The sequence below is a fragment of the Leucopleurus acutus genome (assembly GCF_964270905.1).
Source record: "Leucopleurus acutus genome assembly, chromosome: 3".
Classification (NCBI taxonomy): domain Eukaryota; kingdom Metazoa; phylum Chordata; class Mammalia; order Artiodactyla; family Delphinidae; genus Leucopleurus; species Leucopleurus acutus.
Window position 1 is genome coordinate 50,273,415 of NC_139145.1, and position 25,367 is coordinate 50,298,781.

The 25,367-nt window shown below is 53.7% G+C and overlaps 1 protein-coding gene across 3 annotated transcripts in view; it reads right to left on the reverse strand.

Moving 5' to 3' along the window:
* Nucleotides 1–25,367, reverse strand: part of PPARGC1B (PPARG coactivator 1 beta) — a gene marked incomplete at both ends in the record, with an annotated part of 105,294 nt that continues 79,927 nt past the window's right edge. Inside the window, 10 exons of one of the 3 annotated variants that reach the window (XM_082837267.1) lie at nt 1–101; nt 1,024–1,178; nt 4,274–4,395; nt 6,421–6,496; nt 9,673–10,456; nt 11,610–11,683; nt 12,206–12,242; nt 13,174–14,299; nt 16,063–16,179; nt 19,265–19,477. In XM_082837267.1, coding sequence (XP_082693393.1) covers nt 1–101; nt 1,024–1,178; nt 4,274–4,395; nt 6,421–6,496; nt 9,673–10,456; nt 11,610–11,683; nt 12,206–12,242; nt 13,174–14,299; nt 16,063–16,179; nt 19,265–19,477 — 2,805 coding nt within the window. Of the gene's footprint in view, nt 102–1,023; nt 1,179–4,273; nt 4,396–6,420; nt 6,497–9,672; nt 10,457–11,609; nt 11,684–12,205; nt 12,243–13,173; nt 14,300–16,062; nt 16,180–19,264; nt 19,481–25,367 lie in introns of all 3 variants that reach the window. The other 2 variants (XM_082837266.1, XM_082837268.1) reach the window with 2 other exon arrangements.

The following is a 25,367-nucleotide window of genomic DNA, read 5'->3' on the forward strand; positions in this document are numbered from 1 at the left end:
TCAGTGCAGGCTCTGCTGGGCCTCCTTCAGTAAGCTGTCAAAATCCATGGCTTCGTACTTGGTTTTCACTGACGCAGGCAGGGCCTCTTCTGAATTAGAATCTGGGTGGGGGTGGAGGAGGCAATGAGAGGGGAAGGCGGCAAACAGCTCAGCAAGGCCAGCGGACCAGAAAATCTGCCGCCGGGGTCAGCACCACAGAGCGGATGCGCCTGAGACCTCAGAGAGCACCGGGCGGCGGGAAGCAGCGCTGCCCTCCTGCTGGAACACCTCTGCCATGGGAGCAGTGTCTCAGGGCCTCGGTCGCCCTGGTTGTAGGATGGGGAGGCCTGAAGCAGAGTCCCCCAGAGCTCCTTTCCAGCTCCAAAAGCCTCTAATTCTACTTCCCTTAACAGTTTCTTGCCCATTAGGAAACCAGTGAGGAGGTCACGTAAGGCACCCAACGAAACTGTGAATCCCTCAGCGCGTGGCCAGGGAACTGGGTCCCCACGGGGAACATGCAGTCAGGAGCGCTGCCTGGCCGGGAGCCTCCGGGGTCTCCTGACACTCAGCCCTGCACTCCGGAGGCTGCACCGGACTCTCCCCTATAAAGAACTCTCTCCTAAATGGTACTTTGTCCTTCTTCACTGACTTGTCCCCAGATGACAATAGTTTCACTGCGGCCCATTAATGGACAAGGCTGCTGCCTGTCGGGGCTGCCATGGATGCCCCTCAAGGGGGCAGGTCAGCTACTGGCCCTGTGAGGTCAAAGAGACGGTACCATGGTTCTGCCAGGTGGCTGTGAACACGAGATTGGACCTTCCAAGAGGCCACGAGAGGCTTCGTCTCTTTGGTAGCAGTCCTGGCACAGGACAAGATGCACCAGAGGCCAGCCTCCGGGCCAGGTGGCTGCCCAGGTATACTCACCAGCACAGGGGAGTCTGGGTGTGGCAGCCGTGTCCAGAGTGGGCTTTAGGTTCCAATAAAGGAGGGCACTGCCCCTGACGTTTTGGGTCTGACTGGGATGTGCGGGGCCTACATACTCACCGTAGTCAGTGTAGCGGGGCCAGCAGAAGTGCCGGAGCCCCCCGTAGCTCAGCTGGAAGGAGGGCTCGCTGCGTTTCCGCAGGGCAGCGCCGTTCCTCAGAGAGAGGGCGGCGTGCTCAGAACACCGGTAGGTGATGAAGCCGTACTTCTCGCCTCTGGGGAGAGAGGACAAGGGGAGCGCGTCACTGGGCCAGCTCGGTCGACATCGTCAGACCACCCGCCACTAGGTGAGGAGCGGAAAGCCACGATGACTCCGCAACTGTCTCACATGGCCCCTCGATAGACACAACGACAGTCACGGGGCTGACCTCCACAATGGAGTCATAGTAAGAGCAGGCAATCTACCGTATGTTGGCCCGGGGCTGGCCACCACCCATCGCCCCACACGCTCTTCAGACCCCCCTGTGATGGGGGGCTGTTGTCACCTCCCCCCTCCGGAGTGAGGAAACAGGCTCTGAGTTCAGAATTTGCCCAAAGACGGGTGGCAGAGCAGGGAAGTAAACTCAGGCTTCCCGCCACGAAGGCTGATCCTTTCCACACTCCCCTCTACTTCCCTCAGGATTCCCATTCTCTAGGATTTGCCACACCTATGCCCCCATCCTCCCGGGCCCGCACCCTTCAAAGGCAGCCTCAGCCAGCCCTTCCTTGGCTGCTAACTTGGCCTTCACCTTCCCTGAGATCGATGGTACTCCGTACACATCTCATCCTTCATGGGAGACGTGTCGTGCCTGCCTGCTCAGCCTCTACTCCCCGTCCTCTGACAACAGCGCCCTGTGCTCAGCTGGGCTCAGGGCGCCAGGGTAAGTCACACAACGGTGGCCCTCCTTGGCCACAGTGATTTGTTCAAGGACGAACCCGTCAGCCAAAGCAGAACCCCAAAGACTCCATCCCACGTCTTTGCTGGAACCGTGAGGGAGACAGACTCCTGCTTTCCCGAGTAGGAGACAAACTTAGAGCTGGAGGCAGCCACTTCCTCCTGGAAGCTACCAGGAGGGAAGCCTGCCTGAGAAGGATGCCGAGGTGAGGGGGACCTAAAGTCAGTTCTACCTGACTCCTCAGTTCCACAAACAACAAGAGAACGAACCCCGATCTACCCATCTGCCAGACAGACTCCTCACGGACAGAGACCACGTGGACCCTCCTACTACTCAGCACAGGCCTAGTGACAGCAGATGCCTTGTAAACACTCAGCTGTATCACATTTCCTGACATCTCTCTGAACCAGGCCAAAGCTGGGACCCTTCTGATTCTTTAAATGTCTGAGACTCATGCATGCTTTTTAAATCTTAACAAATTGACCCTTCTCCTTAGAGATTAATTTGATTGCTTTGTCTTTACAGGTTGTCTTCATTTGACATCCTGAAGACTGCACAGAACTTAAAACAGTTCTATTTGTGTAATGACTTTTTTAAAAAATTGTGATAAAAACACATAACATAAAATTTACCATCTTGAAGGGTACGGTTCAGTTGTGTTAAGTTTGTGTGATGGACCTCCAGAACTTTTTCATCTTGCAAAACAAACTCTGTACCCATTAAACAACAACTCCCTATACCCCCTCTTCCCAGGCCCTGGCCACCACCATACTACTTTCTGTTTCTATGAATTTGACTACATTAGATCCCTCATGTAAGTGGAATCACACAATATGTGTCTTTTTGTGACTGGCTTATTTCTCTTAGCATAACGTCCTCAAGGTTCATCTATGCTGTAGCATGTGACAGGACTGATGCCCATCCTTTTTTTAAGACTGACTAATATTCCATTGCATGCATATACATTTTGTTTATCCATTCATCTGTCAACGGACACTTGGGTTGTTTTCACCTCTTGGCTATTGTGAATAATGGTGCTATGAACAGGGATGTGCAAATATCTCTTCAAGATCTTCCTTTCAATTCTTTTGATTATATACCCAGAAGAGAAATTGCTGGATAAAATGGTTATTCTATGTTTAATTTTTTAAGGAATCTCCATACCGTTTTCCACAGTGGCTGCACCTTTTATATTCCCACCCATAGTGCGCAAGGTTCTAATTTCTCCACATCCTCACCAACGCTTGTTATTTTCTGTAGCCACCCTAAGGGATGTGAGATGTGTAATGATTCTTATGCAGAAACTATTTTCTCACTGAAGTTTTTAAAAATTATTATTAAATTAGAATTTTAAAAACTTAATAACTTCGTTTGCAAGTATAATGGGAGATACTTTAGAATTATTTCAAAACCGACAAAGCTTTGACATCTAAGTTGTACATTTATACGCAACCTATTCTTGCAGATCCCCTAACAGATGAAACACTGCTTCCCCAGGTGAGTGAGACACCTGGGCCACGGCTGCAGAGGAACAGAGGGATGGAGCAGCGTGGGGCTTGCAGCGAAGTAAGACTGCAATGCAAGCATGCCTTCAGCCACCAGGAGCTTTTTTTTTTTTTTTTTTTTTTTGTGGTACGCGGGCCTCTCCTGCTGCGGAGCACAGTCTCCGGACGCGCAGTCTCAGCGGCCATGGCTCACGGGCCCAGCCGCTCCGCGGCATGTGGGATCTTCCCGGACCGGGGCACGAACCTGTGTCCCCTGTATCGGCAGGCGGACTCTCAACCACTGCGCCACCAGGGAAGCCCCACCAGGAGCTTTTTGCAGCCCTGTACCAGGGTCTAGGATGGAAAACCAGAAGCTGACACACGGGCTGCAGATCTGGCTCTGCCACTAGGTAGCTGTTCAGTTAACTTGTCTGAGCTCCCCAGAAAGGAGAGCAATAGAAAGAGTAAGAGTGCATACGTCACAGGCAAGTTGGAAAGTTAAGTAAAAGAATGCATGGAGAGCTTCCCTGGTGGCGCAGTGGTTGAGAGTCCGCCTACTGATGCAGGGGACATGGGTTCGTGCCCTGGTCTGGGAAGATCCCACATGCCCCAGAGCGGCTGGGCCCGTGAGCCACGGCCACTGAGCCTGTGTGTCCGGAGCCTGCGCGTCCGGAGCCTGTGCTCCGCAACGGGAGAGGCCACAACAGTGAGAGGCCCGCGTAACGCAAAAAAAAAAAAAAAAAGAATGTATGGAAATTGGCTTGCACTTTAGCAAATTATCAGTACATGTTCCCTGCTATTACTGGGTTACATGACGGTTACCGGTCCTTCCTTCCCCTGCGCTGGCAGTAGATTTGTTCTGCAAATCTTCTCAGGCATCTTTTATGCTTCCAAACCTGAACTGGAACCTCTGTGCCCTCCACTCCCCTCCTCTGCGAGAGCCTGACTCACCTCTTGCTTCTCGTGAGCACCTGGCACTCCACAATCTCTCCAAACACCTCGAAGCGCCTCTTCAGTTCACGGGAGCTCATGTCACTGGAGAGATTTCGAACGTACACCACGCGGCCTTCACCCTGCCCGAGGGGGACACAGAGGGACCCGTCATCATTGCCTGGCTTCCTGGAGCCCCCTTGGTGGCAGGCTCCCATGGAGTCCTCGTCCCCAGTCCACATCACCTGGCTAAGCGAGTGACACCAGCTGGGGCTGGAGTCAGAGAGGACAATGACGGTCGCTATCCCAGAGGACCTGCCTTGTGAGAGGAGGGGGCTGTTTAGCATCGGATGGGGAAGTGGCCCCAAAGGAAGCAGCTGTTTACTTGAAGGGAATGAGCAGAGACTGGGCGCAGATGGGAGAGGGAGCCGTCACTATGGATGTAACTGCACAGTGAGTAGCTTCTGTATTTGTTCTGAGTCTGACTTTTTCTGGTAGTGGGGGAGGTCCGAGGATGGTAATGGACGAGCAAAGGGGGCCAGGTCGCTATGGGTTAGAGTGGGCTGGGAAAAAAGCAATGGGGCAGGGGCATAGGGCCTGGAGCCAGCATCATCTTTGGTTTCGCCAGGGTACTGTGTAGACACTGTGACCAAGAGGTGACCTTCAGGTGAGCTTGGTGCCAGGCCCCTAGAACTGCCCAGCAGGGGGAGGGGAGAGGGGAAGCCCAGCTGGAACCTCCCCTCCTCCTCTACCGTCTGTGATTGGAAGTTAAAGCCACAGCTATCGGAAGAGTGGCTTTGATTTGCTGGAGAAACTCCAGCTGTGCTCCTGTGGGCACAATCACCAGGTTCTGGTTTAGATGGGCTTTCTCCGGAACAGGTTAAGGCCTGTGGTTCTCCAGCCATCCCCTTCTGCGCCACTGAGGGCAGGGAGGAAAGCAAGGGCCCGCAGTCCACAGCAGGGCGCTGCTGTACGGTCACGGGAACTGTGCACGTTCCCTAGGATGGCCTAGGTTCAGCTGCGCGTAGCAATGTCCTCTCCCAGCCTCCTCCAGCACCTTGAATTCACAAGGCTCTTTCCTGCCTCTGCCCCACTGTCCTCCAGAATCTTTGCTTCATTGGCTCCTTTCATCTCTTGGGGCCCAGCTCCTTGAAGATGCCCCTCCTAGACGACCGTATAAATACATCAGCCCCACACAGTCAAAACACGACTGTTTCAGACATTTTAGTCATGACGTGATTAACTTCATAGTGCACCTCCCAATCTGTAATTACAGTGTTTATTGATTTGTTTATGAGTCTGTTGTCTCTCTCTCCCTTCTGGCCCAACCATGGGAAGTGGGGACCTTGTCTGTCTCGTTCACTCTTGCCATCCAGCACCTAGAACAGGGCATGTCACAACTGCTGAATGGTCACACATGGTTTCCAGGAAGACGCTCCACAGGGTTTTAAGTACCTGCTTCGAGACAGCTGCATGCGTACCTCTGGGGTATGCATACCTCATGTGTTCCCTTCCCTGAAGCACCATGCTGGGGGGGGAGGTGGACAATCCAGTGAGAGTCTGTCTGTCTGTTCGTGCTTCTGTCTTACTTTCCCTTCCCTCCTTTCTAAGTGATACGGAGGAGATGAGTCCAGCTCCTCGCCGCAGCTTCCTGATGAATGTTCCCTACGGGGTGCTTTGCAGTGGGTCCACCAGGCACAGCCTGGCCTGTGAACTAACTCTGGGAGAAGATTAAGGAGATGGATCAGGAGGAAGGGACAGTCTCTCTTGGTCCCTTAGCCCCGATCGCACCGCGGGACCCTGTGTACAGATGAGTAAACTGAGGCTCAGGGAAGCTGGGGAGCAACTGACGGTCACACCGAAGTGGAAGCAAGGCCAGCTCTGCTCCCCCATCACCGCCTGTCCCCCGGGCCCTGTCAAGCCTCTGACGCTGAGCCCTACGTGCTCACCAACTGCACGCCTCCCAGCCAGCCCTTGGCTGCATTTTGCACGGTGCCACCTTTGATGCCCTTTGGTGACCCCTGTGCTTTTATAAATGAGAGAAATGTAACTACCTCCTGCAGGCCACAGATGACCTCAAAGGGCTTCAGGTCTACGAAGCCCTAGCACTTCCTGATGCCCCTGCTCATCCCCATTCACTCTGGGCTCTGGGGCCCCATTTCACTTACAATGGCCTTTTCCCGCTGCTTCCTGGTGTGCCGGACACTTGGCGTTCTGTCTGAACACGACCCTCTGCTCTCACATCTGTCAGTGAACAAGCAAAGCAGAGGCACTCACTCTCGGCAGGAACCACAGGGGGACGGGGGAAGGACTTGCTCAGGAGGCAAGGGGTGCTTCCTCCGCTTCTTTCGGACTCGTTCGTGAGGGCAGAACTATGAGAAGGCCCTCCTGAGGGAGCCCGGCTTTCCCCCTCAGCGGTGACCGCCCGGGTTCGCCTGCGGGTCTGAACACGTGACCGACACATACCTTCTGCCAGCTTCTGGGACGAGATCACTGAGAACCACCACTTTGCTAATCATAACCCTTGTGACCCTTTCTATGCCAACGGGGGCGGAAAGGCCCTCTCGCTTCATTATGGTATTTGACCTGAAGGAAAAAAACCATCCTCTGAGGTCTCATGTTTCCCCACTTTCCAGATGAAAACCCTGAGGCTCAGGTTCAGTAGGAAATTCGCGCAAAGCTAAAAAGTAAGGAAGCCAGAGCTAGTGGGAGGCCTGCTGATTCCAGACCCGCTGCTCTCCCTCCAGTGGTTGGAGCCTGGCCAAGCAGCAGCCCCAGCAGCCATCACAGCCCCCGGGCCCCGGGGGTCAGGGGACCAGTCAGCCCAGATGCACAGCCCGAGAGGCTCCCGGATGCCGCACGCCTGCGCCCTCCTGACTGTCTGCACACTGCCCTCTCCTCCTGAGGGCCAGGCTGCTAGAGTGGAAGCAGCAAGGCGTGTGGGGCATGGGTGAGTCCCAACTCTGCCACACGCTGCCTGCGTCCTTGGGAATAAAGCAGAGGATGAGAGCAGGGGCTCTGGAGTCAGACAGCGTTCCAACGCTGACTTGACCACCTCCCTGCTGGTGACCTTGGGCTGGCTACTGCAGCCACCTCAGCTCCAGTTCTCCACCTGTAAACTAGGGAGAATCAATTGTATTTGCCTCCTAGGCCATTTGGGAGGATCAAATCAGAACATGCCCATAAATGCTTAGCCCAGGAACAGCTCAATACTTGCTGGCTATATTTTTCTATTGAACGTTTTTGAGCCTCAGCTTCCTCATCTATAAAATGGGGATAAGAGGCAGACGCACCCTCCAAGTGCATCTGTGAAGCTCACATAGGGTAAAAGAAAGGGATGTGACTTGCAAACTTTAAAGTACTACACAATAATAGTATCATCATCCATTTGCAATGGAATTGGCGGCCTCCCCCCATGAAGAACTGAGAGTGACTGGAAGGTGCTGTAGGGCTTGTTAAACCAGCTCAAAGTGCTTCCTGTTGACTGTTGTTTGGTAGCAGAAGCACAGGTAAAGAAATGCTGGTCTGGAGAAGACTGATGACTAGTTTTTCATGTTTACCAGCCACCAAGCTCTGCCAGGCAGCTGAGCAGGAACCAAGTTAACCAATTAACTTTCTCGAGTGGCAGAGAAAGCCAGCCCTGAACCTGGCCCAAAAGGGAGAAGAGGAAAAGGAGAATCCATGGGGGTTTCGAGAGAGGCCCCCAGCTCTTTGCAGACAAGCCCATGGGTACAGGCCGTGAACAGCTCAGGCGGGGAAGGAGGCCGAGAAACTCCAGCTCCTGCCTTGGGGGATGCGCTTCAACAGGACAAGAACCGTAGCAGCTTCTGAGCAGATGCTGCAGAGGAAACCGCCTAATGAGAACACAGGTGGGCTGGCTCACAGCCACCCCTGGAGAAAGGAGAACGGAGCTGGAAGGAGGGCTCAGAGAGGTCTGACGGAAGATGGCTCTGACTGGTCGTCCTGGCTTATTACGTAGAAGAGCTTTTAGAGAAACTGCTCAAAATAAGCTCATTTCGAGTGACAGATAGTTCAGGGCTTCAGCACGTTAGTGTCTGGGGAGTCCACAAATCCCCTAAAACTGAATGCTCAGTTAGACGTCTATGCTCATTCTAATGGGGAAAGGAGGCTTTACTTTTAATCAGATTTTCAGTTAAGAGCTACTGGTATAGATAAGGAAATATAATGCACAATTTTCCTAAGAAAAGGTATCTTCCTATTACCTGAATCCTGCTTCTCAGAGCATGGCACTCTGGCAACGTCATCATTCCCTGGGAACTTGTTACAAATGCAAGTTCTCCACCTCCACCCCCAGACCTTCAAAACCAGACATTCAGGAGGTGGGGCCCTGCCATCTGAGTGGTAACAAGGCCTCCTGGTGACTCTGCACTGCTCCGGACCCAAGAGCACCATCTGGTGGTCACTCAGGTGCATCTCGGGCAGAGGGTTTGGGACCTGCACCCACCCTCCTCAGGCCTCCCCCAGGAAGAGCCAGGTCCTGCTGTGAGCAGGGAGAGAAGCAATCGACCTCCACCAAAATATGCCAAACTTCTATTCTTTCTGCCCAGCCCCCCACGGAATTCTGGACCAGCTCCTTCTACAGTCCGGTTCAGTGAGCAAAGATGGTACGAGCAAACAGGCTCATGACACATCATCCCTGTGCGAAGGTAAAAGAGCTCCCACGGGGGCGGCTGACTGCCGGACGACACTGTGCAACTCAGCAGCACGGAGAAATGGGAATAAACCTTATCACTGCTTTAAATCCCGGTATTTTTTTTTTTGAACATAGATTAGAATTATGCTGATCTTTCTTTCACATGTAAACATCACATAGGTATTACACTGTGTGGGTATATTGACCCTTGAACAACATGGATGTGAGCTCTGTGGATCCCCTTACACTGGGATTTTTTCAACAGTAAATACGACAGTACTACACTGTCGGCAGTTGTTGAATCTGCAGATACGAAAGAACCTCGGCTAAGCAGCGCCGGCTATAAATTACACGGGATTTTTGACTGTAGGGAGGATTGGTGCCCCTAACCCTCGCCTTGTTCAAGGGTTAACTGTATATGTTTACACAAAAACCTAACCATTTTACAAATATAGAAACAGAAACAGATGAATGAGGGGCAAGTTCATTTGGATATCAGGCCACAATAGGCCAGAAAGTGAGTTTTCTTCCTCCCCCGAGGCCAGGAGATTTGGGCCACTCCTGACTGCCACACAGCAGGCTTTGCCTGGATACAGGACTTGCCCACAACTCCCCAAGGAGTCCACCTCCAGAGCCTCCGACCAGGACACTGACCACACAGGGAGACGCAGCCCCAATTTCAGGGCTCCTCTCTCCCCTGACACCCTGAAACTGGGGGGTCCTCAGGGGTCCACCACCCATCCTGAGGCCACCCGTCTATCCATACCTGAAGGTCCTTCGCGTGGCTGGTGACCGGGAGCGGCAGGACGAGGAGCCAGAGCTGGAGCGGCTGCGGGAACAGAGCTGCCGGCTGGCCTTGCTTGGTGGGCTCTGGTAGGGGCAGTGGTCAGAGCGAGGGGGACTGACCCCTGAGTCCTCTTCATCATCCTCCTCCTCGTCGTCCTCCTCTAGGAGGAAGTTGCTCTCGCCACTGCTGCTGCTGCTGTCCTCAAAGACGGTGTCGTATTCGGGGCTCTTGCAGGAGGCCAGGTCTTCATCCTCCAAGGCTGTCTCCAGGAGGCCAAAGTGCTTGGTGAGGCTGGCGCGGATCTCGTGGTCTCTCAGCAGCGTACTGTCCTTGGTGGGGACACCGACATCACAGCTCCCGTCTTCCTCCCTGCCAGAGGCCTGTGCCTCAGCCCGCGGGGCCCCTTGCTGGGGCCAGTCCTCAAGGTGGACCCCAGATGGCTCCCAGGACCTCAGCACCTTCCTCTGCAGGGCGCCGTCTGGCTTGAGCACCTGGCAGTAGTCGTGGTCTCCAAAGGAACAGGAGAAGGGGCGCTTCTGGCCAGCCTGGGAGGCTGGCTGGGCTGCGGCATGCCGCAGGTGGGACAGGAGCTCGCTCCGCTCTGGGTGCTTCTTCGGCAGCTTGCGGGCAGCCTCTGCGGCGGCCCCGAGCTGGGGAACCTCCGGGGTGGGAGCTATGTCTTTGCCTGGGCTGTGCTTGATGTCTGGCTTGAAGGGGTCTTCCTCTGTGGGCTTGTACGGAGGCGTGGTGGGCGGAGTGAGTCCTACCCAAGCAAGAGGAAACACATGTGAGGCACAGACAGATCACTTCTCCAAGGAACACTGAAACTCTAGTTTGGGATGGCAGGGAAGTAGCATATATGGCGCCACTCCCCAGAGCCAATGGATGGCAGGCATCACTAATCGATTACCGCACTGCGGACCGAGCCTGGACGTAGCCTGGGACGACTCCTCACACAGTCCATCAGTAATTTTTCAGAGCTAGCGTGTGATGAAAGCCCTTTGCCATCACTTCTGTAGTCTGGCAACGGTAGCCAAAGCCTCCAGATCATCCAAGATCTCTCTTCCTGCTCCATATCCAATCATTCCACGAGCCCTCCCACTGGTCGTTCCAAATGCCTCTTAAGTCTCCCAGGGTGCAGAGGGGGCAGGTACCATAGGTAACATCTCCCACCTGGATTTGATCACCACACTGACCTCAGTGGTCCTGCAACTGACCTTGGACTCCATCGTCCCCCGGGCATCAGCCAGAGAGCTCTTCCTTTCTGGTGCTCCCGAAGCCCACAGGATCTAGACGAACCCCTTCGGCCTGGCATTCCTCTCAGCCTTTGGTGGTTGTGTTTGCCTGACCCCCCAGTTCTGCCACAGAGCAACACCGGGTGGCCAGTCTCCTCTGATGCACCTATACTGCCGCTCCTCTGTGCCTCTGCTCATGCCAATTCTGTGGCCGGGGATACCCTTCCCCCTTTTTTTTTTTTTTTTGTCTCTCCAACTTCTATGCATCCTGCAAGCCTAGCTCAAATACTTGCTGCTCTGGGTACTTTGTGAATCTTCTCAGGCCACATCCTGCCCCTCCCCACTCTTCCCCTTCCTCTGTGCTCCCAGAGCTCTTGCACGGTCTTTGGAACAAGCGCATATCAAACAGTACTTGTCATGGTGTGAGTCTGTCGCCCACATAAGACTGTGGGCTCCTTCAGGGGAAGACACGTGTCTCTTTTCATGTCAGATCATGTGCCAACTGTTGGCAGCTAAACAGCTGAACCTGGGCCCTGACTCTCCTTATAACGCCCTCAATGTGTAGCTCAAGACCCGGCGTAGCCTGTGCAGCGGTGGCAAGGAAGGCTTGATGGGGTACTCCCTAACTGCCCGAGGGGCTGCGTCCCCAAGGGCACCCCACCAGCTGAGCCCCCAGCTCACCTGCTGTGCCACAGAGCTCCACTGTCAAGGTCTGCTCGAAGCTCTTCTTGCCAAAAGGAGGGTCGCCAGGGGGGCTGGGGAGCACAGGAAGGAGAGAAGTCAGTCAGCAGCAGGCTTCACCTCCCCGAGCATGGCAGGAAGGCAAGGGAACATTGTGCCAGACCCTGGTTCTGCTGCCCACGAAAGCGATGCCTGAGGAGAATTTTCAGGGGAACTCTCTCCTGGTTGTTGGAGGAAATCAAAGCTGTACAGCTCTTTCAAGGAGACACGGGAGAGACTTGAGGGAGGTGGAGACAGGACAAGCATTGTCAGCCTCCTTATTTTATGATGGAACACCTGAGGCCCAGAGAGGAGAAGACACTTGCCCAAAGCCACACAGCACTGTCAACTTTTCCCCATGAAATTCTCCGTCTTTCCCCTGGGCCTGCTTCTAAAAACAAACTCCCTTTCAAGGGAGCCCAGATCCTAAGAGTCCCATATGGCAATGAGGGCAGGGGTGTGGGGACAAGGACCAGGCTCAGGGGCCGATGAACCACCCTACACCCAACCAGATAAGGTCTCCTGGAGTCATAAACCAACAATTTCTAAAAATCTACCTTTGCGACAAGGCCAGCATGAGGCACCTGGGAGAGTCTGAAAAGAAGACAAAAAAGAAAAAAATAAGATTTTTCCCAACATGGCATGGCTAGCAGATGTTTCCCTCTGAACTTCATCGGTACCAAGCACAGTTTCTTTCAGGCGTGTGACCCAAAAGCCTCTGCCACTTTTAGGGACTGGCAGGAACAACTCAAATCCACCTTCATTCCCCCAGACTCAGCAACATTAACAGCTGGTGGATCTACTGATTCTGCAGAGTTGATGGGAACCAGGGCGACCCCTTCTGGCCAATCAGTGTAGCACAATGGTGAAGCGTTCCAGCTTCCAAGGCTAGTAGTGGCTGTGGGCTCTGCCCCAGACAGATGCAGGACTAACTCGCTGAACTGACCATTAGCTATCTCTGTGCCTTTGTTTCTGTGTCTTAAAATGGGAATTATAACAGCACCCACCACACGGGCTTCCTGTGAGGATCAATGGGGATAATCCGTGTCAAGTCTTAGACCAAGCCTGGCACAGCGAGTGCATAACAGATAACTGCTGTATTATTATCCCCACTATTGTTACCATTTAAAATGCCACTTCACTGTGGAGCTGAATTTATAGACTCACACCCTCCATCACATGGCTACCCAGGGAGTCTTCTTTAGAGCACTTATCACAATTTGTCATCACTTTTCCTTTCTTGCCCACTTTTTGACTGCCTGTCTCCCCCACTGAAACCCAAGCCCCAAGAAGGCAGGCATCTTGCTTCTCGTTCATTAAGGACACCTGGCCCATGCATGATGAGAAACTCAGAGATGGGTAGGAGGTTCCTGAAGATCTGCCCAACGAGCCTACTGCACAGGAAGGGAAGCTGAGAGACAGAGAGGGAGAGGGATTTGCCCAACCCAGGGCTCCTGGCTCCCGGGCAGTGGGGTCTGCCACACCCTGGCCCTGCCCCCTCTCTCGGACCACCAACTCCGACTACCTCCAGAAGAGAGCTGCGGACAACTGGGGTCCTCGTCGGTGTCCCCACACCCGCTCTCACAGGGGCTCTCCAGAGCTGGGATCTGGGGTCCCCCTCGGAGCTGCTGGTCTTGGCCACTGTCCTCGTCCGCGGGGCTGCCCAGCTCCCCCTCCACGTGGTAGGCCTCAGGGGCCAGGCGCAGCGAGGGCAGAGCCCCTTGGGGCTCCGCGGGGACCATGGGCTCATCGGTGAACGTCAGCCAGGGGCCCAGCTCCGGGTTCAGTCTCCTGGAACGCCGCACGGGGCACACAGAGCTCTCCTGCTTCCTCCCCAGCTTGGTCCCCGGCAGGCCCCGGCCCGGCCTTTTCCGGCCCCACTCCTCTTCCTCTTTTTCTTCTTCTTCCTCCTCCTCTTCCTCATCTTCCTCCTCAGGCTGCAGCCTGGCCAACCGGCTGATGTGCCCTTTCACCTCCAGCCGCAGCGGGCGCAGGCTGGGTCTGGGCCCCGAGCTCTGGGGTGAAGCCGCGACCCGCACCTCCTCCACGGGGGAGGGGTGGCCCGCAGAGGCCTGGCTGTCTTTGGGCCTGGGCCGGGCCCGGGGTGTGAGGGAGGCGTAGACAGGCGTGGCCAGGCGGTAGGGTTTGCTGACATCACAGAGGATATCTTGAGCCAGAAGTTCCCTCAGGATGGAGAACTCAGCCCAGGTGGCTTTGGAAGGGTGCTGGCACCGAGGCCGGGGTCTGACCTGCTGGGCGGGGCTGCTGCAGGGCTGGGGGTCTGGCTCTGGGGCCTGTGCGGGCAGCTTCCTCTGGGGAAGGCAGTAGGTGTGCATGTAGCGAATGAGCTGCACCATGGCCTGCATGTCCTCCTGGGACACCTGGGCGCCGGGGTCTGCCCTGCCCGGTGCTGGGGAGTCCCAGGGAGAGGCTGGAGCCGGCTGGGGACTCGGGCAGTCCTCACCCGCCTCCTCATCCTCCTTGGCAGGGACCCAGGGACTCAGGGGTGGTGGTGGCTGGAGGACCCTATCAGGGGAGCGAGCTTTAGCCCGGGGGCAGGACGGCACCGAGGTGAGGTGCTTATGCAGCTCTGTGCAACTCCGGGTCTGAGACTGCATCATGGGGGCCTTCCTGTCTTGGGCGCTGTCCATCTGGAGAGGAAAAGAGGCCAGAGTGAGGCAGGAGACCCACACTGCTTCTCCCCGCTGCCCACCCCTGCAGCCACTGGCCAGGCCCAGCGGGTCTCACCTGGATCGTCAGAATTGCCAGGCTTCACCACTTCATCCCCAGCTTCCAGTACAGAGCCTGGCACTTAGCAGTGCTCAGGGGATGAGGAATGAAGGAATGGCCAGCCTCCTAACAGGTCTCCTAGCTATGGATTTCGCCTTTTCTAGATTTACTGCCAAAGCCCTGCTCTGACTACCCCACTCCCCTGCGCGGAGCCTTCAGAGAGAGTGCCAGGAAGTACATTAGTGGTTGCCTGGGGCTGGGCGTGGGAACAGGGATTAACTGTAAACAGGGACACTGGGGATCTTCCTGGGATGATGGAAACGTTCTAAAACTGGATTGTGGTCGTGGCTGCACGACTCTGTAAATTTACTAAAAATCACTGAATCATACTTTTAAAACAGGTGCCTTTTATGGTATATAAGTGGCACCTCCATAAAGCTGTTAAAAAAAGAAAAAGAAAAAGAACAATTCAGTATCTTCCCAGTACCCGTGGGGTAAAGGGGAGGCCCCCTGGCCAGGGGTGCTCTGCAATGTAGCCCCACCCGACCGCTGTCTCCAGCCTTATCTGCCCCCACTGGTCCACACAGGGCCTTTGCTCCCAGTGCAAATGTCTCTTTGCTGGGGCCAGACTGGCTGTCAAGGGTGTCTCACGCCCCTGGTGTGCCCCCTAGCACTCCAGAGGACAGGCTGGCTCAGGAAGGAGCTTAGCTGCTGCCCTGTTGACAGAATGGAACATGAGGGATGGACCTCTGTTTTGGGAGGTCAGCCAGGACAAGTAGGGAGGGGGCACAGGGACAGGGTCCACCCCCCAGGGGAGCCCAGGCAGGGGACAGACTCCTACAGAGCCACTGTCTGAGAAAGATGCCATCCTGATTCTGCCCCAAGGGGTGGGACTGTCCGCAGCAGTCCCCTGCAGCAGTGTCTGGAGACAAGAGGGGAGGGCTGGGTGCAGGCTTTGAGTAACAGGAACGCTGGGAAATTACCTCTGAAACCTCTCCTTGGAAGTCTCAGAAGATGGAGCCCAAGGAGGAAAAGGGACTTGCTTCCCTCTGGGTGCTCAAGATAGAGCTTTCAGCTCTCCAATGGCTCCCCACAAAGAGGAATCCAAACTCCTTATGGCCTCCATGGTGCCAGTGAGGACCTTATGTTTCTTTCCGTCACCGCATTAGCATAAGCTTCCTGAGGGCAGGCCACATCCTCCTCGTCCCTGCTCTAACCCAACAACTAACACAGCGCCTGGAACACTGAGGTACAGTTGACTCTTGAACAATGTGGGGGTTGCGGGGGGTAGAACAGCCAGGCAGTGGGAAATTCACATATGACTTCTAGTCAGCCCTCAGCAGCCACGGTTCCTCTGCATCTGCGGATTCAACCAACTGCGGATCCTGCAGTACTGTAGTATTTACTACTGAAAAAAAGTGCAAGTGGTCCCATACAGTTCAAACCCACGTTGTTCAAGGGTCAAGTGCACACGAACAAGCCCAAGGCTCTTTCTAGAACCCCAGACTGGCCTGGGTCTCAAGCAGTGCCCAGCATATCAGCGACAAGGGTTGTGTGATGAGCAGGGAGGGAAGCTGGAAGTGGACTGAACTTGATGGCCTCTAACAAGAGCGGAAAGGTGCACACCGCCCTCCCCAGAGACCCCCAGAGGCCTGGGTGGGTCTGGGGGCATGTGCAGAAATACCTTGACCCAAGGCCGCTGACTTCTAGACCTGAGGCCTGCCTGGCGCCAGGCGGTCCCTTCCTTCTGGCTGTCAGAGGTCGAGGCTGGGTAGGACGTGGTGAGAAGGAGTTTCTGCAGCTGTGGGAGGAACAGACAGGAGAGGAGCCGGGGCTGAGCTGCAGCCAGAGACAGGGGAAGTGCACCTCAGGGAGAAGCCTGGCCCAGAGCCAGCCCCTCAGGACCAACCACACCCTGACCCCAACATCACAGGGCCATGGTGGAACACAGGAAGGGCACTTAATGACCTAGAATATGTTCCCAATATATTAAGTACAGAAAGCAGGTTGTCGAACAATCCCAAACCCATACAGGCATCCCAATAAAATGTAAGTCCTTTTGAGAGTTGATAACCTAAGAGGAATATCTGTGATCTTGAGAAACCCAGACAGATGTTGGGTGATGTCTACCCATCTTACTGTTGAAATATGATGCACACACTTGATTGGGACATTCTGCATATACTCGTAGTACACATACACCACTTTCTGTGACCTTTCATGAGGTGGGATTCAATCATACAAGAATATATATATACACATCACTTCCAACCCAGCCAGCTGTTTTCACACAAGTGGAAGCTGCTTAAGCTTGTCTGGCTTTTCTAAATTTTCTATAAAAGTTGCTGAGCTTCTGTACCCGGAGGAAAAGTGCTCAGTGTATCCCAGCCAAGAAAGCAGGGAGCTGAGGACGCCTGGGGGTTTCGCCAGGGATCCTACCACAGCCAAGCTTGAGAACAAGTCAAGAAACATGATGGGCTTTTGCTACAGCATCAAGTGTTTCCTCAAGGGACCTGACCCCCAGGAGGATTGCCAAAGGCCTGGGGACCAAAGTAAAGGCCACTCGCCACTCCCCTAGGAGCTGGATGAGCCACACCACCCTACCTCGACCCCAGACAAACACACACATCTGTGATTCTCTGGCGTGGACAGGAAAAGATTCTCAGACCAGAGGCAAGGGACCTGGTTCTGATTCAGTTCAATCCCAGCTCATGAGACCTTGGGCTAGTCCTTTCCCTCTCCCAGCCTTGAGGAAGAAGGAAAGGACTGGGAGAAACCAGCCTTGGTTTCTCCAAGGTAGGGGGTATGTGTGTGTGTGTGGGGGGGGGGGGTGTCTGTGTGTGTGTGTCTGTGTCTGTGTGTGTATACAACAGGGGCAGGTAGACTAAATGATTGGGTTTTTTTTGACTCAGGGGTCCCTCTAAGAATATGAGAGAAGCTACTGACCTCAGAAAAACATATATGTAGAGGTCCACGGGTCCCCATTAGTCCAGAGGTAGACTCTCTGGGACCCATGTCTCCAGGTTAAGAACCGGGTGTCTGTATAAATTCTCAGGGCCTTTCTAGAACTCTGTTGGTATGTGGGTTGTCTCAATGGTGAACCTGTTTCCTGTGTGCCTAGCCCAGTGCCTGAAACAAAAGTGCCGTCTAAGGCATGAGAGGGAACAACCGGTGACCAGCAAGGGTCACTCTCTACCTCTTCCAGGGTGGTCCCTCTCCAGAGTCCCATACAGAATTCCTCTTGTTCCATGACCACCACCACCGGTTGTGCTGGGACTATCACTCAGATAGCACTTTTTGACACACTTCTTTGTACCAGGCACTGTTCTAAGTTCTTTATATGTATAAATCTGCTGGACTCCTCCCAACCGCCTTTGAGATAAGCACTATTACTAACCCCACCTTACAGACCAGGAAGCTGGGTCAGAGAGAGGCTAGGTGCCTAAGGGACACATAAGCATTCATTGGTGGGGCTGGGAATCAAACCCAGGAGGTCTGATTCTAGTCTGAAAGGAAGCACAACACTTATCAGCAGAAGCCACAATGTGGGACTGAACATATGCTTGTATCCGGCACACATAAGTGCTTACTAAATATTTCACACTGCTTTGGGGAGCTTGCAGGCAGCGGGCAAGAGGGCAAGGGGTCCTGGACCAGGAGTCAGAGTACCTGAGCTCTGGTCCTTGCTGGCGCACCAACTTGCTGTGTGACCCTGGGAGAGGCCCTCCCCTCGCTGGGCCTCAATTTCCCCAGAGTCGCACTTTACGGTCACCAAGGGCCTGTCCGGCTCTAACTCTTCACGACCAAAGACCCCTTCCACCTCCACCAGGCTCCGATTTTCCAGCTAAGTCTCGCCAGCCCCTAGGAGCTACAGTGTCAAGGTGAGGAGCCCAAGACAGATGAGCTGTTCTTCACAAGCCAGGACAGCTGGCTTTCTGGCACCCTAAGCCCGAGCCAAGGGCAACTGCTTTCAGCAACTTCTGAGGTCCGGAACCCTTTGGAATCTGAAAAAGCTGAGACCTTCTCCCTAGAAACCTGCAATGCCATGTGTACGTTTCTACATTCCACGGACACTCAGGTAGCAGTTAACTTTTGCTGGTGGAAGTACGAACCGGTCCAACCTCTTTGGAGGGCCAACTGGAAGTATTTGTCTAAACTGAAAAACCACATAGCCTACGACCAAGGAATTCCTTTTCTAGGAATGTATCCACTTACAGATGGCCAAGGCCAGTAACAGGACACAGACTGAAGCAATGGAGCAATAAAGGAGTTGAAACAATGTACATATCTGCCAACCAGGGAACTGGTTGAAGAAGTATGGTACATCCTTATGAAGGAACACTATGCAGCCAACAAAAAGGATAAAACAGAGATACCTCTGCTCATTTGAAAGAGTTCCCAAGACACACAATTCACTTGAGAAAAGCAAGGTGCAGGGCAGTATATAATGGAGGCTTCCTTTTGTAGTTAAAAAGAAAAGTGGAAGAGGAAAGTCACACAACAGGTCAGTAACCATGGTTACTTCTAAGGTAGGAAAAAACAATCATGAGATGGGTAAGGAGGTTGTGCTTTTAACTATCCATACTTCCTGCTTGAATTTTTACTGTGTGTGTAAGCATAATCTTTAGGAAAATGTTTACATTTAATTTCAAGGGTTTAACACACACTTAGCGTCAATCCATGAACTCCCAAAGGGCCTACAGTGTTGCAGGCGAAGCCCAGGGAGGCCTCCCATGGCCAGTCCAGGCTGCTGCCCTGAACCTTTGCCAGTGATGCACGGAGACCCCTGCAGGGGCTGGAGCTGGTTTTCCAGCACCCACCACCTCTACCACCAGACACCACATCTCAAGCCACCACCATCATTTCAGTTGGAAACAGATTCTCACCAGCGAGAGCTCATCCACTTCAGGGGCTGAGGCTGGGGCCCTCTCCAGGGAGGGGCTTGGGGGCGCAGATGAGGGGACAGGCGAAGCAGAAGCGCAGGAGGGTGCGTCTCCATCATCCAGGGCTGGGAAGGCGGCCAGATGCACAACATCTTCGGGGATGTCATCCAGGGTTTTGGTGAGTGCTGCCAGGAGGGCCTCATTCTCACTGTCGATTATCTGCAGTGAGCAGAGAGGCAGAGAGGGGACACGGTTAGTCAACGCCTTGGGCTCAGCGACTTTGTGTAGAAATCTGCTCTGTACACACAGCTGCACTACCATCACCCTCCCGCCAAATCCACTCAGATCCTCTCAGTTTGCTGGGACGGCAGATGCCCGAGAAATGTGCTATGGACTCCAAGAATCAAAGAAGTTTACGAGAAGGCAGCAGGTGGAAATGGAAAGGGGCCTGGCCTAGGAGCCCCAGTCTGGACTCTGCTGCTCATCAGCATGTGACCCCGGGGCCAGGGCTGTCCACGTGAGGGACGCCCGTCCCCTCCTCTAAGGACAGCCGCTTCACACCACGGCCTCCTGCGTCCAAACCCCTGGACAGGGCCCTGAGGCTGCTCTATGCCAATGGTAGCCCCAGGTCAGTCTCTCTGACCCTGGGGCCCAGGCAGGTGGTAGAAAGGCTGGAAGCTTCAAGGTTCAACCGTGACAGTGAAAGCAGAGCAATAGGGAAACAGCTACCATCCCCTGTGGGTTCCGGGGGCTTGCTGCCTCCTTCACGCATGGAGGGGCAGTCAGTGCAGCGGCTAGGAGCCTGGGCTCTGGAACTGGGGCTGAATCCCAGAGCTCACATTTATCAACTGTAACCTACTTCATAAGGTTATTGTCAAGGGCTGAGTCAACATATGTAAGATGCTTAGAAAACAGTGCCTGGCACCTAACAAGCACTCATTACTACTACTACCACCACCACTACTACTACCACTACCACCACTACCACTACTACTACTACCACTACTACTACCACTACCACTACCACTACCACTACCACCACCACTACCACTACCACTACCACCACTACCACTACTACTACTACCACTACCACTACCACTACCACTACCACCACTACCACCACCACTACTACTACTACTACTACTACTACTACTACTATGATTCCTGCTATGATGATGATGATGATGATGAAGATGGGGATGGTAATGTTGGTTGTGGTGGTGGTGGTCATGATGGTGATGTTGGTGGTGGCGATGATGATGTTGGTGGTGACGATGATGGTGGTGGCGGTGATGGTGGTGGTGGTGACGGTGGTGGTGGTGATGTTGATGGTGGTGGTGATGTTGGTGGTGGTGGTGGTGGTGGTGGTGATGGTGGTGATGATGATAATGATGGCGGCAGTGGGCAATTCCTCCCCTCCTCTTCCCCCCCCCACCCCGCTTCTCCCAGCACATATGCACTGAATGGCTACTCTGTGCCTGGTGTTGTCTGGGCACTGGTGACACAGCATCCCAAGACTGATACAGCCCCTGTCCTCATGGAGTTTACCCTCCAGTGGAGAAAAGAATTAAACAAGGAAACAAAATCAGATCATTTCAGAGAGTGAGACAGCCTGGGAAAAAAATAAAAGGAAGCTGTGATGGAGAATAAGAAGGTGGTGAAGATTCATAGGCTATTTACAGTGGTCAAAGAAGGCTGTTTTAAGCAGCTAATACTGAAACTTAGGCTTGAAAGATGAGAAGGAACCAGCCAGGCAAAGAGCTGAGGAAAGAAGATTCCAGGCAGAGAGAAAACCTAGTGCCAAGGCCAGGGACAAAGAATTTGGCTAACGAGAGGAATAGAGAGGCTTTGTAAATACTGCCTCAGGTAAACCCCACAATAACCTCTGCGGGGAAGGATACTATTCCCATCACCATTTTGTATTTGAGGAAACTGAGACTCATAGAGGCTGACCGATGTGTCCTGGGTACGGTGCATTCATCCACACAGCAAATCCAGGGCAGAGGCAGGGCTTACACTGAGCACAGCACACACACATGAACCAAGAAGCTTCCTTCCCCGATGTCTCAGGCATAACACGAGGGTCAGCGTGCGCACTCCCAGCCCCCCGGCCCTGGGGCACAGAGATCACACTGCTATCAGGTGAGGCACCGAGCACCTCGTTCAGTAACCCCCGGCTGCTGGGCCTGTTCTGGCAGGAGGCAGTCCTGTCACATGATGCCTTCCCCAGCACTCTTTCCCATCCCAGGTCAGGATGTTTATCCTTTCTTCAGGAAGTTCATTCGAAATACGCCTGTCGTGACGGCCTTTTGGCTGCATGAAATCTGTTCCAGGCCTTGCAGCCGGAGCAGCAGCTGAGTAATTCGAAGGGGGGACATGGGGAGAAGAGAAAAAATGTGTTTGTGATTTTGGAACAGAGCTAAGAATAAAAGAAAAGGTCAAAAGGTTTTGGCTGAGCCTGACCTGGGCCCTGGGGATGGGAGTCCAAGGGCAGATCCAGGCCCAAGAACTCTGGTTCGGGAATGCAATCGGGCTCAAGTGGCAGCCTCTCATCCCCATCCTCAGGCCAGAATCCCAACCCTGTGTTCCCAGAGCAATCTGCCCAGCCTGATGCGGAGTTAAGATCTTGGGAGCTGGGGCTCAAGGACCACTCTTGGGGCTGGCCGTGGCAGCAGCTCTGCCACTGACAGGGTGATCCTGGGCAAGTCATTTCCCTCTTCTAATCCTTGCTGATTTCTGGTCAATGGGAAGACAGGATCCCTGGTTGGCTTCCCTCCAAAGGCTACTTGGAAGGCCAGTTTGGAGGCAGTGACACAAGGGCTCTGTGCAATGTTCCTGGGTCTAGCTCAGTGCCTGGGGCATGGGAGGCTCCAGGCAGATTTGCTGAATGGAAGAACCAGTGAACCAAACAATGAACTTTGACCACTGGGGAGAGACTGAGATTAGTGTCTCAAAAAACAGATTCTAGAGGGAAGTTATTCAGAAATGATGTCATCAGCACTGAATGGAATGAGGGTTCCCTTTTTCACAGGGAGAGAAGCATGGCCCAGAGATATTCCGAATTATCACAACTATCAGAGCTGGAAGGGCCTTCAGGGATCACGTAGTGACCAGGGATGTCAAACATGCAGCCTGCTGCTACTGTCCCCATCCCTCCCCCCACCCTGCCCTTCCACCTTTCTGACCACAACCCTCCAGGCAACACTGCCGATACGTCTCAGTTGGAACTCATGAGGAAGCCTATTTGCCATTCTTTTGGGGTTGGGGGGAATGAAGGTCCAGGAAAGAGACATGCCAAGGTCACACAGCAAGTCAGGAGGGGCTGGGGAGGATGGTCAAGGACTCACTAGGTGCCGGGCATGGTGCTGGAAGGAATGCCAGCTGGCAGAGACCCCAAGGAGCCCCAACAGGTTGAGTAAAAACAAAATGACCGACAGAAGGTCTCCCCGCTCTCTCCTCAGCCCTCCCTGGGCTGCTCCAGCTCTGGAACAGCCAGACAGGGCTGGGGGTCCTGACCCTGTCTGGGAAGAAAGTCCACTCGTGCTCTCGGCATCGTGCCATCAGCACCCTAGGATAATACATCACAGGGAGCCGCCCCTCTCCTCTTCCGGCCCGTTAGCTCAGCTCTCCCGGCTCCGCTTAGAAACAAAGTGCAAATTAATGGAGAGTTAATCCGCTGAGGAAGGGATATTAATAGACTTGCTCCGCCCCCAACCTTCCTGAGCTCTCTTAGGCTGAAGGAAAAGGAACCTGCAAGAAACCTGAGGGAGAACGCTTCATTCTGGGTGCCTAGAGGAGCTTGAAGGAAGGACACAGGACAGAATTTAGGCTGTCGGGGCCAGAAGAACACTCAGAAATCATCTGCCGTTCCAGGGCTTAACTGGGGTGCAGGAGACCCCGGAAATCAGCTTCCCTTCCTTTTTTCTGCGGGTGGGTCTACAGATGTCATCAGGGTCTAACGGGACCCAGTGACTCTCTCCCTACAACAGAGTAAGAATCACTGATCGGATCCATGCTCGTTCCTCATTTCTCACCTGGGGAAACTTAGGCCCAACAGTGAGGAGCTACTAGCCCAAGGCCATGTAGCACACGATGATAGAACCAAACACCTGCTTCCTCCAAAAATACTTACTAAGTTTAGCCTATTGTGACCCTGGCCCTAGGACTCTGGGCACACAGAAACGGAAGGCACTGTCCCTGCCCCCAAGCAGTTGTCAACTCTTGTAAGGGCAGCTGTTCTCCACTCTGTCTGTTTCCATAGTGATGGTACCACCTGACTTGTGAGAACACGGCTCTGACACAAGGCAGCATGGCTCTGTGACTGCCACTGGCCAGATAAGGACGCTGTCCCAGTTAGTGGCAGAGGGGGTATTAGAACCTCTGGTCCCTGTATCCCAGCTCAAGGACTCTGGAATGGGTCGTGTCTGGTCCTTGGCAGGAAGGAAACTATTACAATCAGTTTCTTCATTCAACACATATGATTGAGTCTTTTCAATGCACAAGGGCCCCACAGAAGAACAAAACTCTGTTTGTCCTCAAGGAGCTCGAACCCTGAAGGTCACAGGCATGCACGAACACAGGATGGGAGCCCAGAGAGGAAGTCACTGACCACCTGCCTTAGGAGGGGCTAACATGACAGCTGGGTGTCAAAGGATTTATTCATATGATAAATATTTTTTAAGCCCCGAGAAAGTGCCAGGCTCCATGCAGAGCCCTGGGGATATAACAGTGCACAACGCTGTATCAGCCCCCAAGCTCAGGGGGTTTATGATGGGGGAGGGGGGCAGGGAGGAATCAGGCACTAATCACATAATCACCGCAGAGGTGTGTATGGGTGGAGCAGAGGTGGAGTGCGGGCCATGAAGGGGAGAGGGGCTGGGTGGGCAGAGTTCTGCCTCATTAACCATCTGTGAAGATTCTCCTGCCTTCCTTGCTGTGCTAAGAGCCCAAGGGCCATACCAAGGCTGACTTGTGTCTGAGACCATTTCATACACATAGTAGGACCTTGGCAGGAGCTTACTAGTGGGTCTGGCCAGTCTCTGAGTAGGTGAGGCCTGTACCGTCTAGGTGGGGATGGTCTCCCCGCAGCATCTAAACCCCTCTCACTCCTCAGCTCTCCATAACCTGAAAGCATTTCCTGGAAGTTGGCCCCCTCTGAGGGAGGAGGTAGCACAGCGTAGTTAACCCCATTGTTGTGAGAAAGAATGGACGTCCTGGGAAAGAGCCAGAATTAGAGCCCAGCCCTGTTGATCGTCACAGGGTTGGCAAAGAGGTTATACAACAGCGAGGGGTTTGGGGTCCTGTGTTAGAGTCTACACTCTGACCCTTCCTAACTGTATGGCCTTGGGCAAGTTACTTAACCTCTCTGAGCGTCACTTTCCTCACCTGTAAAATGGGTTACTAATAGTTTTTCTACGGACAGGTTAGAATAATCTTTGGAAAAATCCAACTCCTTAACATGGCCCGGAAGAGCCTGCATGATCTGGCCCCTCCTAGCCCACCTCCACCCCCCAACTACTTCCTGGCACCTTCCCCTTAGCTACCGCTCCAGCCCTTCGGGTCCCAACACAGCGAGCTTTCCTGCTTCCTAGCTCTGTGATCATCACTCGTCATGTGGCCCCTCCTCCTCCTTCAGCCGAAGCATCTGTCCTCGGAAAGGCCTTTCCTGACCACCCAGCCTTTAGATGCTCTTCTCATCCCAGGTTTATTCCTACTGTGCCCATGTCACAAGTGACCACTGTTGGTTTATGTATTACCTGATCTAGGGTCAGTCTTCCCTCTAGACCATAGAGTCCACTGTTGAACACAGTGTCTGACACATACAGGGAGCTCCGTAAACATTTCTAGAAGGAATGATACAATCTGTCAGGAGTACTATCTGAGATGGTGCTCTTGGCACACTGACTTGGCACATGGTATGTTATTATTATTGTTGTCGCTATTGTTATTATTATATTACCAGACATCATCATCATCCTGCCAGACAGACACAGGGAGCTATGGCTTCTTCCTCCCATCTTTATAGGGGAGCATATTTCAAGGAAAGAATAATGAGTCCAAATGTACCCATCACCCAGCTTCAACGTGGCCAATCATATTTCACTTA